We start from the raw sequence: 14,985 nt of genomic DNA, 5'->3' as shown, positions 1-14,985 counted from the left end.
AGCTAATCTCTGCTTCCACCCTTACCCATTGGACCTGCAGTCTAGGAAGGCTTAAAAGGGATTTATAAGCTTATGAACATAGTTATCCTGTGGCACACTGAGGGGGAGAACACAAAAGACTACAGGCACAGGGTAGGACAGAAACCTCCATGGTCAGTATCTTTAAAGGCAACTGTACCTGATACATACATGTTCGTTCTGCGTTTCAGCAGCAATATGCAAATATAGGCCAAATATTCTAAAGGTGAACACAGCAAAGACATCTCTTTTCCTCACCCAGGTCCTGCTGAGTGATACATGCTTGTCAAGTGAAACATTCCACGATGTATTAAGAGTTCCTTTGTATCTAAAGCCTTCTTGCTGTGTCAGTCTCTAGAGAGAGCCCAGTGCTTCTCCAAAACGGATTTTCTGTCCGGCTTTAAGGTGGAATTTGAAGTCCTTGGGTGCCTCAAAGATTAGTACAATAGTTGAGCCCAAGTTAAATTCCCCTAGATGTTCTCCCTTCCTCATGGGGATTCCCTCCTTGTTGTTGTTGGATATGAAGCTGAAGTCGTTGTAGGAACCTTTTGAGTAACGTGGGCTGTTGGTATGCAAATCCTGTAAAGAGAAGGAAGAAACTGTTGAGAGTCTCAATACTCTATCTGTATAGCTGTAGCTTTTGGGTATCAAGGCATTTTCAATGCAGGACCTTAGAATTCAAAAATGCAACAGGAATATTAAGAAGTCTACAGTGCAGAATATCAACAGGGTGAAACATCTTAATTTCAGGCTAATAGGATTTTGATTTTTTATTGTTCTTCCATTATGCTTTACAAACCTCAACCATCAAAACCAGAAAGCTGCCTGTCAGTAATCTTACTCACCTGGTCAAAGTAGATGCGGATAGAGCCCACATTTGTTGCTCCTACAGCTGTTAAAGAGAAAAATCCATGTTTCCAGTCTCCTGTAAGGACAACCCGTTCATTGTGGCAGAACAATTCCTTGATCCAGCGAGCAACTCCAGGATTCACAGACATCAAAGAGCCTGCAATGGTGAGAAAATACTCAAGCTCAACTATCAGTCTCATAACAGTACTGCAGAACTGTCTGGATGTAAGTGCATTACTTCACTACATTGAATCTGATAGTTACATTTCATTAAACTCCTCTGTTTTGGAGTTTGACTTCATAACATAGATTAAATCCGGCATTTGACAGATTTCTCAAACTTTGTGGCAGGTCTTTATCTTCCCTAAGAGTGTTTGAAATCAAAACCAAGACGTTAGGGATTGAAGACCAAGAAACAAACTCTTTTTTTTGCTAAGCTAGAGCACGATGGTCTGCAAAGAGGAGGACAAAGCCACCTGAAACCAACTCTGGTAGAATTACTGCTTGGCTGTATCTTTTTTTTTGCCAAATGCAGGAACGGAGATCATATTTTAAGCTGCTGTTTGCTCTGACTTGCAGAACTATACTTCATATGCAAACTGATCTTTTTTTTTTTTTTCTTCTTTTTTTTTTCCTCCTGGGAGAATAGGATCAACCTGGGTCAACAATTATTTCCAAGAATTAGGAAAGCCTGAATGCAGTATTACTGCTTTTACAATTCACATGTGATTAATTCAGTAAACTATACTGCCTTAGAACTCATAACCATGTGTGACAAAGCACCATGCTCCCATCATCTAACATGTACAACTGCTCCACTGGCACATCTCATCCTGCAGGGGCCTGTAGCAGTGCTCCCATCCACAGCCCCTCTGCATTCATTTTCTAGAAGAAACCTACCTGGAAAATGACGGCGGTGTGACACTCTCCAGTCAGTGGGCGAGTGGAAGCAGTGATAATCCCCTGGTGCAAGGTAGATTACACAGTGGTAGAGCTCATTCCCTTCCTTTGTGACTAGTTGTTGCTGAAATGAGTTGCCAGGTGGGACTGCATAGAAAGAAAGGAGTTAAAGGTAGTCTTCATGCCATCGTTACCATAGTTGAGCAATCTGTATTAGAAACAATGGACTGAATGCAATCTGCATGTGTTGATAGACTAGAAATAGGCCCAAGAATCAAATATGTCAATGTATTCTTTTCCCTTTACAAAATGAGATTAGATCCTGCACTGTTTTAAACTGTTTGGAAGTTTCTGCTTCTCTGCTTAGGGAATGTGAACTCCAAAACTGAAATCCTGTTTTCCTAAAGCTACCATTTGAAGTAACAGAATTTGTGAAGAGGTCTTAGGTTTATGAAATTCTCTGTTGGAGATCATGTTGAAAATAAGCCTGCTGTTAGCAGAACTTCTCTCTCCATTCCCCTCTTCAGTTCAGCAAAATATGTTGCTCTTATCAAAACTGAAGGCCATGAAGATGGTGCTCAAGGTGCAGAAGTGGTGACAGCACCTATCAGTGGAGGTACAGTGCTTGTACACAAAATGCATTAGGGAGCAGCCAATCTTTGCTAATCACATGCTCAGGCACATGGTCTGTCAGCAGGAATGCTACAGCACTGTTATTGTGGCAGGCCTTGGAGTCATTATAATTATTAATATAACCACAGGAAATGGAACCAACCAAAGAAACTGGGAGAATTAGAATGAGTTAGATAGTGCAAGCTACTGATGTGAAAGAACTACAACAGTGACATGTTTATCCCCAAAAATATAACAAGTATCACAGAACTGCTTTTTTTCCTGGAAATGTGATGTCTATGGACACTTAGAATGGGCAGAGCACAAGAGGTGTGAGGGTCAGAGCTTACCCTCACTGAAACGCAAGTCTTCTGTGCTGATGCGAGGTCCCAGGAAAGACTCCAGAGAATAAGTAACCCCTTTTACTTGCTCCACTTCACAGTTCTTTACTTGTCCAAAGTTAAGGATCTTTCCATCAGAAGGACTAATCTACAGCACAGATATGAAAAAAAAAAGGAAATGCAGTGGGAATTTATGCTTTTGTCACCCTTCCATCCACCACAGCAAGCAGACAAGTTGCTTGGCGGGGGGACATTTGCATTTCCCTTCACTCACCACACTGTGCACACAGCAAACTGGCCGTGCCTGTGGTTTCAGCTTCCTGCGAAAGAATTCACTGAGGTTTCTATAGTGATGCAGATCTTCAACAGCTGCCTCCTTCATGTTCACACCGAACGTCCAGATGTACAGGCTATAAACAGGCTTCCGGAGCCACGTGGGCAGCTCCACCTGGTTCAGACGACCCCAGGCTCGTGAGAGCAGTCGAGTTGGTACTGACTTGTACAGAGCAACCTGAAGGAAGAATTAATTACATCACGTCATTCAGTCCTTCCCATAAAGAAAAGAGAATCAAGCTGTTCGTGCCAACAACTCCCTTGGCACAAATGGATTAGCCTTTAAGCAGAGAAAAATTAAACGCTGCACTCCTCACTTCTTCTATTCTGATGACAGCAAACAAGGGATAGGATGAAACTTACTACATGCTTGCTATATAATATATTACATACTATATACTGAAGCCAGAAACTCTACTGCCTTTCAGGTTAAAGCTTCAGATTCAAGTTACTGGAAACTGCCCCATGTGAGGCTTACAGGAAAAGGTATTTCACACATGGCAGTGGAATACTTCTCAGAGGGGCTCAACATTAACAATTTAGTACTCTTTGTGAACAACCAAATGAAAACCGACAGAAAAAGAATGCACCTCCTAATGACAGTATTTTCTATGTTCCAGTATCTCTGATAATGCATACAGATGAAAAAATATACCCACATCAATGCACTTAAACTGGTATAAGCTGATGCCAGCCTTACTCCTTCTCCCACAATAAAGAAGTTGATAACTGCTAAAATGCCTGTATTTCTGTAGAAATATGTTTACCTTTGGGCTTACACCAAAGCATGCATTTTAATAGCAAGAAAAACCAAATGAAACAACGTTGGTAAGAAGTATACTACTGATGTAGCAGGACAGATGACAGCATACCCTGTTGGTAACTCCAGCTTCTGAGGTCTGTGTAACTCACAGTCAGCCAGAAAACATGTGTGTGTGACCATGTAGGAGGTAGCACAGAAAATGAGCCCTCTGAGACCAATTTTGTAAAAGAAGTAGTTCTCTGCTGAATCTGGAGCAATGTTTCAAACAGCATAACTCAGCTGTGTTTCACTCCCAAGATTTTTTTAGTTATTTTTAAAGTGTTTTTTGTTTGGTTTGTTTTATTCCTTAGCAAGACTCATCGTTTATTCTTAATCATATTCACTACCAGCTGAATACTTGCACAGTGTGGCAATAAACACAAACGAGCGCATGCTGGCTGAGAGCCTGTCTATCCTATCAAACACAGTGAAATAGGACTTGACTCAGAAATCACCATTCTGCACTTGAAAATAGTGACATTTCAGCAATAAACAACCAAATTGCTCCAAATAAAATCCTCCAAATCAACAGTGCTCTAGCTGAAGTAACGAAGAAAAAAACGCTTTGCCATTCTGACATGCCTTATACAGCATTCATTTCTAAAATCAATTTTGCTCAGTTTCCCACCAGCACTGAGAATATACAGGTGCAACTGTAAAGTCACAGAAATTGTCTATTTCCTATATTTCCTATAGCCTTTCTTTTCCAAAACATCTGTTTTCAGGTTGATGTGATGAAGCCAAGCAGCTATTCAAAGGAAATCTAAGTACTGCATTCTGTTACAGTTTTCAATTGAAACATTAATGTGGTTGCATTCTGCAACTGCATTACAGATGTAGAGAATACCTCCATGCAGGGCTGCCTGCAGACTACTCTCATTGGTGTCAGAGCAGAGATCTGCATTAGTGTATTATTTGGAAAGGCTCAACTAGAAATATTCAAAAATAAATAAATAAATTGAAAAACAAACCCTCTCTATACCAAAAAGCAGGAGGCCATTTCAGCATGGCCAGGAAAGGGAACTGGAAGAGCAATGTGCTCTGCCTTATCCTCACCCTCATACTTTGAGGCGACTGAAGTAACTCAGAAGTTTCTGTTGATTTTTGTGGACAAACCATTAGAGGACAGATAAATTCACTGCTACTGAAAAATGACTTATCTGTGAAGCAATTAAGTCACGGCAGTTCTAAACAGTAAAACTAAAGGGATGGGTTTAATCTCTCTGCTTTCATGCTAGTGATGCTCAGCCTGTTCTAATATTAAGGGCCCTTCCACCCAGCTGCTGCCAGCTCCCTTCAGCACCACACAGCTAACAGACACGAAGCACAAGAGACCTGCTCACACTTACCCTGCTCACAGGCCTCCATCCCACTCTGGTCAAGGGCTTAAGAGCACCGAAAGGCAGAAGGTAATAGAGAATAGTCAGAGGCCAAGAACGGAGTTTCAGAGCAGGCCTAGACATACAGCTTAGCTGGCCCAACCTTCGCCTCAGGGCCAGCTGGGGAAATTGCAACCTGAAAGATTACATACACAACATCAGAGGGTCAGCCATCTCAGCAGCAGAACCGCCAGCTTCTGGTAGCTGGGGATGATTTATTCCTACTCATCTTTACTTAAAAATCCATTCTGCAAGTCCTTACTCCTTTATTTTGGCAAGTTCTTCCCAAAATAGAGGACCAGTAAAATACTCTTCATCCGAGTAACAACATAACATGATAGTTTACAATGCAAACAACAGAGAGCAAAGATCCTTCTTCCAAATATCAGGAGATTACAGCCCCAGAAAACGCTGCTCCTGACTGTTCCATCTCTAGGACAGCCACGGTAGAAAGCCAGAACCCTGTGATTCTGGGACATCAACCCCAGCACTGTATGGAGGAGCAGCAATGAGGAAACAATGAGCAGAAACTAATTAAAGAAATCCTTGCGATCTAAGAAACAGAGGCCTCCCATAGTGCTCATGTGTTGAAGGAGTCTTTAAGACTAGATGATGTCTTAAATGAGACCAGAGTCAAACTCACGCAGACCTGCTGGTTGTTAACTGCCCTGGGAGAACAAGTGTATGAGAAACAACAGGAGTGGCACTGCTGAGTGAGTTAATACAGTGCTCAAATAACTGACTCTGACTGACAGAAGACATCTTTCCAGGTCTTAAATATTAACTGGGTACCCTTGGTGCTGAACAGAGAACACGCGGAACAAAGCTCACACGGAACAAAGCTGATATTGACTGATAACCCAGTCTCTACAGGTTAATCACTCCTTTGCCTCATAACCAACTGCACTAATGACTTTCCATACAGTGGATTTTCTGACTAAAAGCAACCTCAGCATACATGGCTGTAGGCAGAATTTGAATGTGCAACTCTCCAAGGGAAAAGCTGCTCCTCTAACTAGCAGAGGGCACTGTATACCTCAGTTCAGGCCCTTGTGGTAGGAGGATGAAAGACCCCTTGGGTATCCATTTATTCTTTGGCTTTGCTCATGAAGAATATTTTGACGAAGCCATTTCTGATACTGCCCAGGTCACGTTACCAAATGGAAGTCTGCCTACTTGAGGGCAAAATATTCAAGTCTTCTGGGCATTGCCTTAAACCCCAGCCAGAGGTGTACTGGATGCAGTATGCCTGCAACCAGGATGCAGCTATGTGTTAACAGACTGGAAGGGTACGCTCTGGCTGCTCTGAACAGTTCTCCTTTACGCCAGACTACACAATATGAAGTATGAACTACTTCTTTTCAGGGTGGAAAGAAGCTGGGAATCTTGAAAGGCAATTTTCCTGCCAACCTGTTATTTTCAAAATGTGGGTCAGGATTAAAATATCACATAGGCAGGTGACATCTGTCACCACTTTGGGATGCAAGATGGTGCTTTTGGCTCACTGATCCTCTCTGCAGTGAATACAACTTTCCTCCAAAAAAATAAACACGTAAAAACTCAGAGAATTATTTGTGCATCACAAAGCAAGGAAAACAAGATAGCAGCCAACACCTAAGGAGATGAAGTGCTGTCTCAGCAGGCGTAAAGCTGCTTTCTCAGTGGGAGGTGGGACTGACTCAACATGGGAATAGGAAGGGGCACTCCATGTCCTTCCTCCCACTCATCACCTGCCAGCTTGCAGTCTGCACGAGGCCAGTAGGATCGGCACCAGGCTCTCAGCATCATGCCAGGGTCCTGCTCCCCAGGGTCCCGCTCCCCTGCCACGCTCCCCCCACCACTGCAGTTGCTGGCGGACCAATCCCATCCGAGCTGCATCCTGGCAGCGCACTCCGGAGCCCTGGGGCTCCCCGCTGCTTGGCCTGGTTTCAGTGCAGTCCCTGGCTAATCTTCCTATTCTCCTCGTGATGGAGAATGGGAGAAAGGAAAGAAACCCTCTTCATTCCCCTTGTCATATAACAGCATGCCCTTCTCTGACAATTCATCGCATAAGGAGCTTTATAGTAATTAGGCCAAACAAAAGCTTTGCAGATGGCTGTCGCTCCTCCAGCCCAGAAACCCTCCCATCCTCCCTCCCTCGTTTCTCCCTTCAGACACCATTCTTGCAAAGCAGAAAACACCACACAGTACCTGAAACGAGCTCTCCTATTTGGTGTCCCGCCAGCAGAGCCAGCCGGGCCCGGGCTGTCCAGTTGTGGGTGCGGGTCCCCGGCACAGCTGCTGCTGCTGCCGTTCCCTGAACGCAGCCTCCGGACATGAATTTTAACTTTGTGGAGGTTGTAGCAAGAGGGTGGAGGGTTAGATAAAGCTTTACAGCATCTCACCATTTCCCTGTGTGCAGATCTGGTCCCTGCAGAGCGTTTGACTGACACATTGTCAGGGTGACGGCTGGATACAAGGCTCAGTCTTTTTTCCTCTACCTCTCCTTTCTTTGCTTGCTCCGGCACAGGAGGGAGGACGCGACGGTTTCTAATTCTCCCGCTGGTTTGCCTCTGGATTCCCCCTCTGTTTCCCACTTGAATTTCTGCTACGAGGGTTTTGCAGCTATTGCAAACAAACAGGCACTGTGTCACATTTCAACATCCCGCTACAAAGATGACTCTGCACAAGATAAAAATGAGCTCTCCATAGAAGCAGTCCTTGCTTCTCTCTCGTCCTGGCCGCCATGGAAGCTCAGTTCTCCAAGGAACACGCTGCAGTCCCAGGCTGCTGGGCGCCGAGGCTCCGTCAGAGCAGCCCACCAGCCTTGTGCCGCTAACCTCAGCGGCGGCCTGAATATGAGGCCGGGAGGAGGAGTGGGGCGGAGAAGAGGAGGAGATAATTCCCAGCTTCAATTCTGCAGTGCAGCAGCTGCAGCTAATGCAGTTCTGGACTACCTGGCACCAAAAATCCCTCCCTGCTCCCACAGACCATCTTGAGAAGGAGAGGAAAGGCAGACCTTTCCCTTTCACAAACTCTTGCCAGATGCCAACATCCAGCCCCTGGAATCTCTTTCCATCTCAGAAGAATCCCAGGCAGCAGGTAAAGGACTCTCTTCTACAAATGCCCAAATGCTTAGTGAAATAAGCCAGCTTTAGGGCCAGATTGTGAATGAATTATAAAGGTGTTAATGTATCTTTTATGTGGCTCTCAACACTGCCACAAGTTTATATCTAGCAGAACTGAAATGCAAAACATGAGTAAAGGAAATTGTTTTTTTCTTGGCTGACTGTTGGTAAAGCTTTTTTGTTTATTTTAGTGACAAAAGGCTGCAGTATTTCTATCTCTGAACTATAAGCAAATATAGAGAGAAATTTCCCTCTCTGGCCCTGCAGACCACATCTCAAACCCAGATTTCCTGCCTCCCATGTTGTCTGAGTTTGGGTTGTTAAGGCAGATTGAAACTGAAAGGGGAAGCGCGCTAGGTACATCTCACCTCAGAATTAAACCAAGTACCCAGAATAGTTTAGGGACTAACACTACAGTGGTTATGCATTTCTCTTTTTCTGTGATAGTCTGGGTTAAATATACATCTCCATAAGCTGTGTGTCTTGCAGATTAGATAAAAAGAGCACTGGTGCTGAGGTAAGAGAAAGGGCCGCGTTTCATTAGAGATAAGCCAGAAGAAGTGGGAGGGTCAGCATGAAAATCTAGAACTAGCTAAAGACTTCCTGCTCAGGCCTTGAAAGGAAAATATTCCAAAAAGAATCAGGTATTATTATTGGCCCTTGACTCCAAATATTTCAGATATTCCCTAGAAACACCCCTGGAGTGCCTGCATGATGATAATTTTTTTCAAGAAGAAAATGGTGACACGATATCCTGTGTCACAGGAAGTTTCAAACCCTGTGCTTATTGTTGTGCGAGCTGAATGTTGACAACTGCACTGAAAAGGAAAAAAAAGTACCCCAAATCCTACCAAAATTCAAACAAAAGGAATAAGGAGCACAGGAGGGCTATTTCTGCTCACTTGCCAGGAATGCTGGAAGTTGCCAACATTAAAAAAAAAAGAAAAGGATTTTAAATAGAAAAATTGACAACACCGTTTCCAAAGGCACTTCAGAGTAAATGAAAACCACTCTGGCACCCAGCGTGCATCTCCATAACCCTGTCAAGCAGTTTATTTGCAGCAATCGCATTCATTGCTGCCCAAATCAGGCTGGCACCCTACCCCCACTTCTCAGCAGCCTCTCTACCTACACAAAACTCCTCAGGGATCAGGGAGGTCCGGCCATGAGCCCTTTCAACAGCAGCTCAGTTTCATACCCCACACGTTTTCAAGGAATTGTATTCCAGACTGTGCAAGCCTGACCCTGCAAAGGAGCAAGCTCATCTGCTCCCTGAAAATGAATGGATGCCAAAATGTTCTGCTGCCCAACGCAATGGGGAATGCCACCCTTCAGTTCAATTGTTTTTACAGCGTGGTCTGAGAGATTCCTCTCCAGGAATGGCCAATTAGTGGCATTAGGAGGCTTTTTCCTCCACTAACTCAAAAAAATCAGCTCAGATGAGCGTAACAACCTATGTTTCTCTTAAGTTCTGCTCTACTGACCTCACTACATTCACCAAGATGCAAATACCCAAGTCTGCTTAAGTGCTGTCAGACATGGCAAGCTGCCATTCCTCCAGCTGCCCCACAACCAATTCACAGCTGAAACCAAAAATCCACTCTGGGTTTCCCTCCATTGTTTGAGCAACCTGCTCTAGTGGGAGGCGTCCTTGCCCACAGCAAGGGAGTTGGAACAAGATTATTTGTAAGGCCCCTTTCAACCCAAACCGTTGTATGATTCCACAGGGAAAGGAACAAGAGCTGGTGGGGGAACCCACTGAGGAAATTTCAAATGGCTGTTGTTGTTGGGATGCAGGCAGCGCCACCAGCCCCAGCTGTTAGCTCAGACAAGAACCTTACAACTGTTGATTTGCTGGAGTGTGGAGATCTGTACCAAACCCTGCTACTTGTCTGATCCCACCCAGAATCCAATTTAAGTAAATAAAAGTAGTCATGATATAGTAAAAATCCCTAGAGAAGGATCTAATCTAAATCTAACAGTGCTGAAGGCTAATTCTAAACAAACTGAGCTACCATTGTATTAGGTATCAGTAGAACAAATACTTAACCAGGGACTCCCCAGAGCCAGAAGGCCTTGGAGTGAACATTAATGAGGACAGCTGGTGACACAACTTGAGAAGAAAACCCCAGGTTTGTGCATCCTTGGATGAACTACTTTCAATGTAACACTAAGATTCACACCCACAGGTCAAGAAGAGCCCTGCCTGGGTGAAGACCCCTCCCGTGATCAGGCATAGCAATGGAAGCAGCATCAGCACTGTTGTAATTGCATGAAAACTACAGACCAACCGGAAAGGAACACTGCTAACTGTACTCCTGTGTAAGTGCCGAGCAGAAGGCTGGCTCTGTGTGTGTGAGCCATCTGTGAGAAAGCACTGTGCACCAGGCTTGTGCAACCCTGCCATAAATAAGCAACACTTGCCCCAAGTATGTGATGATGATCGACTCAACACACACAGGGATGAATCCGCTTTTTGGACAACAGCAAACTGCCGGCTTCTATCAGCTCAAACGAGCCTCCCATCCAGTGGCCCCACAGAAACGTCCTTTCACTGCTGCCTGGAGCCTTACCAACGTGTAACCGTCCTTCAGACCTACGTCTCTGTTTGAACCCATGAATCACTGGCCGTGGAACGCGCTCCCCGGAAGGCTCGCGGCCTCCGCTCTCACTTTCTACATTTGGTAGCAGAACTCCCGTTTAAAAAACGCACCGTCCACATCCAAACGTTTCATCGCGGAGCTCCTCCCAGCGCTACGAACCGGCAGCAGCGGCGGCACGTGGCTGCCGGGAAGGGCCGGGCGGCCCCGGGGCTGCGGGGCTGCTGTGCCCGGCTGCGGCTCCTCGAGCTCTTTCACACCGAGACCTTCCTCTCGGTTATGCTTGTTGATTAGTTTTGTTCGCGAGGAGGAGCGGTGTTTTAAGCCAGCCGCAGGGGTACGGGGGTTTCATTTGATTTTTAAATGTAAGCTTGTAGAAACCCCTCCCTTCCCTCCCACCCCCAGATGTTCCACGGTCTCAAAACTCTCTCCTCCGAAACAGGACAGTTGCGTTTACGTTCGCAAAGCGACGCGTCAACTCACGGCAACCAAAGCAGCCGGACCCACCCAATAACGCCCATCCCCGCGCCGCCCCCCCGCAGTTCCCCCCGAACCCACCCGAAGTAAGCCCCGAGCGAGCCGGGTCCTCGCACCGCCGCCGGTGAAGCTTCCAGAAGGACGGAGCCCAAAGCCGGACCGCCCTCTGCGCCCCGCAGCCCTACCTGGTACCCGCGGCACAGCCCGACGGGCGGACGCGGCGCAGCACGGCGACACTCACGGCTGCCGCCCAGCTCCGTACGGGCACGGGACGCAGCTCCGCGCCTTAAGGAAGCGGCCCGGGGCTGCCCTGCCCTGCGGGGAGGAGTCGGGAGGGGGGGGGGGGAGGACCGGAACGCGGCCACGGCGCCGCCTCCGCGATGGGGGACGCGTGAGGACGGCGGGGTTCATCGCCGCCGCGGGGCTCCGAGTGCAGGGAAGCGCCCCGCTGTGCGAAGCCGTCCGGCATCGCAGCCCGGGGAGCTGTGCGCTGGTCGGAACCCAGCAACGCGAATGAAGAATGAGAGATCCAGCAGCCATAGGCTGTGCTTCTTCCAAAGCAAAGCAGGTTGGATAAAAAAATATATATATGTTTTTCCCCATTAGTTCTTTCCTGAACTTGTTACACACCTCTTACCGTAACACACCTCTCAGCTATGAGCCAAGGAAAGCACTTTCTGTATCAGACTGCCAAAATATCACTGTGCATCTCCTGTTACACAAACACCCCCTGGCACAGTTTCTAATATTAATAGGAAGGCTGTGTTCTTCCTCCCTTTAAGGATCAAGACTTTAAATCTGTACTCAAGCACTTCCCCACTGCATTAAGCCATTTTAAAAGACTGTTAGTGACATCTGAAGCGTCACCACAGCTCAGTTCCCCTGTGGGCTTGCTGTTTTTGCAGATGCTGTCATTCCAACAGGAGATCCTTACACAAAACTTCATTACATCAGAAAAAACTATAGAAGCACAGGACAGGTACAAGAAATTCCTCCTAGCAGAAAGAAGTTCCAGTCACCCTGATCACTCTTTAGCCCAGGTCTCACCGAGTAATTCAGCCATCCTACAGCACCTTGGTGAGAAGCTACACGATGCCTTATGCATGGCAAGCTATGCATGGAGATCCTGGCCAAGAAATACTTGGTGACAACAAGGACTTGAAGCTATAAGCTTCCATCTATCTGATGAATGTATCTAACTGTCTTCCTCCAAGCCCCCTGCTTTACCTCACCTAAATAAATAAGAGCTAATCTTCACTGGTATTCACACTATGAGACACACTAAGGTGTTATCACATCAAGCTATTAGCGACGTGATGTCTCTAGGAAAATGATAGGTGTGCTAAAGAAACAACAGTGATACCCAATATGCACCTCTGCAACATGGAGATCCTCTGCTTCCATAACATGGTCATATTGCATTTCTGACTTTGCACCTGGGTGCCAGGTGGATGATGGTGTGTGTGCACATGAGCACGATGCTGGTACATCGGAGCCGGGTGTCGCAGCAGCAGGCTCAGCACTGAGGCCACGTGCAGCAGCTTCTCTGTTTGTATCGCTTTCAAAGCCCATTAAATCGCACTGAGGCTCTTCTTACCTATGCAAAGGCTTACAGTCCTGTTCTGAAAACAACACCCCTCTTTTCCTCAATCCTAAGTGTGCTTCCAGGGATGCAAAACCAGAGAGAGAATAATGGAAAGTGAGAGCTCAGCTAAAAAAGACCCTCCACTTTCTAATAAAAAGGCAACAATGCAGCTCTTATTTTTTCTTGAATTCTTCATTGTTTAGAATATTTCTTTCAATGTTTGAACACAGTTTCTCTGTTTCCTCTTTTCTCAAGCTTCCTTTCCCTCCCACAGAAGCATCCAACAGAACTCAAGTGTATCAGGAAGGACCAGGACAACTTCTCAGTGTGATTTCTTTAGAGCTTTTTCACCAAAAGCAATATCTGTAACTTCACCAAATAACCACCAGCAATAACACTCAGCATACTAGTATAATGAAAGAAAGCAAATTTAATAAGGGAATTACTCATTTACATACCTAGAAATATGAACATTATTAAAACAGCATTTGTTTCCAAGAACCAAAACTGAATTGATGGTGCCTTTTAAAATAAATACTTCATAGACACTTACCAGTCTCTCTTTTAATCAAAAGATAAAATCTCTTTGAAATAAACTTTAGTAGGAAAAGAATATACAGAAGACAGATTTACAGACAAATTCCTCAGGTGCTATCATAGCCTAAGCTGCCAGCATCCAGCCTTCCTGGGTCATAGCTCATTTGGATCACCAGTGAAAACGAATTTAAGCATTCCAGCCTTGTTCCCTGAAGGCACGTGGCCAAAACCACTCACAGACTGGCAGTGCGCTCAGGAATGCAAAGAGAAGAGATGCTAAAGGTCACACTGAAGCATCTCCTACACAATCTTACACTCCTAGAATTTTTAACTCCTTGCCTCCTGAAACAGTACTGACGCACTTACCTGGCTGTTTGGAAGAATACCACATACACTTTGAACTCCTTCACTGAGCTCTACTGTATAACCTTAAGAGTTTGAAGGAAATACAGCAGTTACGTCCGGTTAAGAAATAGTTGTTTAATGCTGCAGCAGGAATTTGATCCACAAATCTGATATACCTCCTGCCGTTTCACAACAGTTTCTAATCTCCTTGGAATCCAGAAAAAAAGGCAAAAAAGCCTCAGGGTCAGCAAGTTCCATTATAGATGTAGGTGCTTTCTAAGATGTATATGTAATGTATACATAAGTTTATGTAATGTATAAAGAAACCATAGATTTATAATGACTATATGTTAATTCTGTCTTAGCATCCTTGTAAAGTAGATAAGGCAGGAAGGCACTGGGAAGCAAGAAAAATGCCAGAAGTAGCCTGAGCCTCACTGGCTACTGAACTGCTAGTGAGAAATAAAAACCCTACAGATGCTGCACAGGCTGTACCTTCAGCTAGGACTGGGACCAACTCAGCACTAAACGTTTTTTTAATCCTAAGACAAGTCAATTTCAGTCTTGCCTAGTTTGAGTTCTGTAAATAATTCTGTATATTATGTGCTTTATTTGTCACCGTGCAATACAAGGTGGGGAAAGTAAGAAATTGCACTGCACTAAACAGAGCCAACAGATCCTTCAGAGCAGATGCAGATGCACACCTTATGTTCTCTCTCAAGAGTGCAAGTCACTTAAAAGACAAAAACAATTTGTCAAAAATGCATCAGCTACAGAGAATGAACTGCACATTCCCTCGCTGGAAAGAAAGCGAAGGGGCTTTGCCTCAAACACAGCAGAAGCAAAATTGCCACAAGTTTCTTACCTCCCATTCACTCGCAAGCTTCACAGGCAACTCTATGCCCTTCTTCTCCAGCTGTTCCAACTTGTAGCCCTCATACTTTTTGTATCCTGCATATCCCCCACCTGTAGCCACCAGAACATGGAAGGGGCGCAGGCGGAAGGCTTGTCCTACTGGAGCAGTGTGAAGCTTCCTCCTGTCTGTAACAGAGAAAAGCAGACTTTCAGAGAGCAGCTATAAAGTTAAAACAAACACAGCC

At 45.3% G+C, this 14,985-nt stretch overlaps 1 protein-coding gene across 1 annotated transcript; it reads right to left on the bottom strand.

Annotated features, from left to right (window-relative positions):
• Positions 1-372: 372 nt before the first annotated feature.
• PISD (phosphatidylserine decarboxylase) lies at positions 373-7,660 on the bottom strand (the record flags this gene model as incomplete). The annotated part of the gene is made up of 7 exons (XM_079543957.1): positions 7,425-7,660; positions 5,205-5,370; positions 2,995-3,231; positions 2,730-2,868; positions 1,768-1,914; positions 864-1,024; positions 373-597 (listed from the first exon to the last, which is right to left on the bottom strand). The coding sequence occupies exons 1-7, from the start codon at positions 7,619-7,621 to the stop codon at positions 373-375; spliced, it is 1,272 nt and encodes a 423-aa protein (XP_079400083.1). The 5' UTR covers positions 7,622-7,660.
• Between the last annotated feature and the right edge of the window lie 7,325 nt (positions 7,661-14,985).

This window comes from Tetrao urogallus (assembly GCF_951394365.1).
Source record: "Tetrao urogallus genome assembly, chromosome: 17".
In the NCBI taxonomy this organism is placed as follows: Eukaryota; Metazoa; Chordata; class Aves; order Galliformes; family Phasianidae; genus Tetrao; species Tetrao urogallus.
This window is presented reverse-complemented; position numbering and strand designations above follow the sequence as displayed.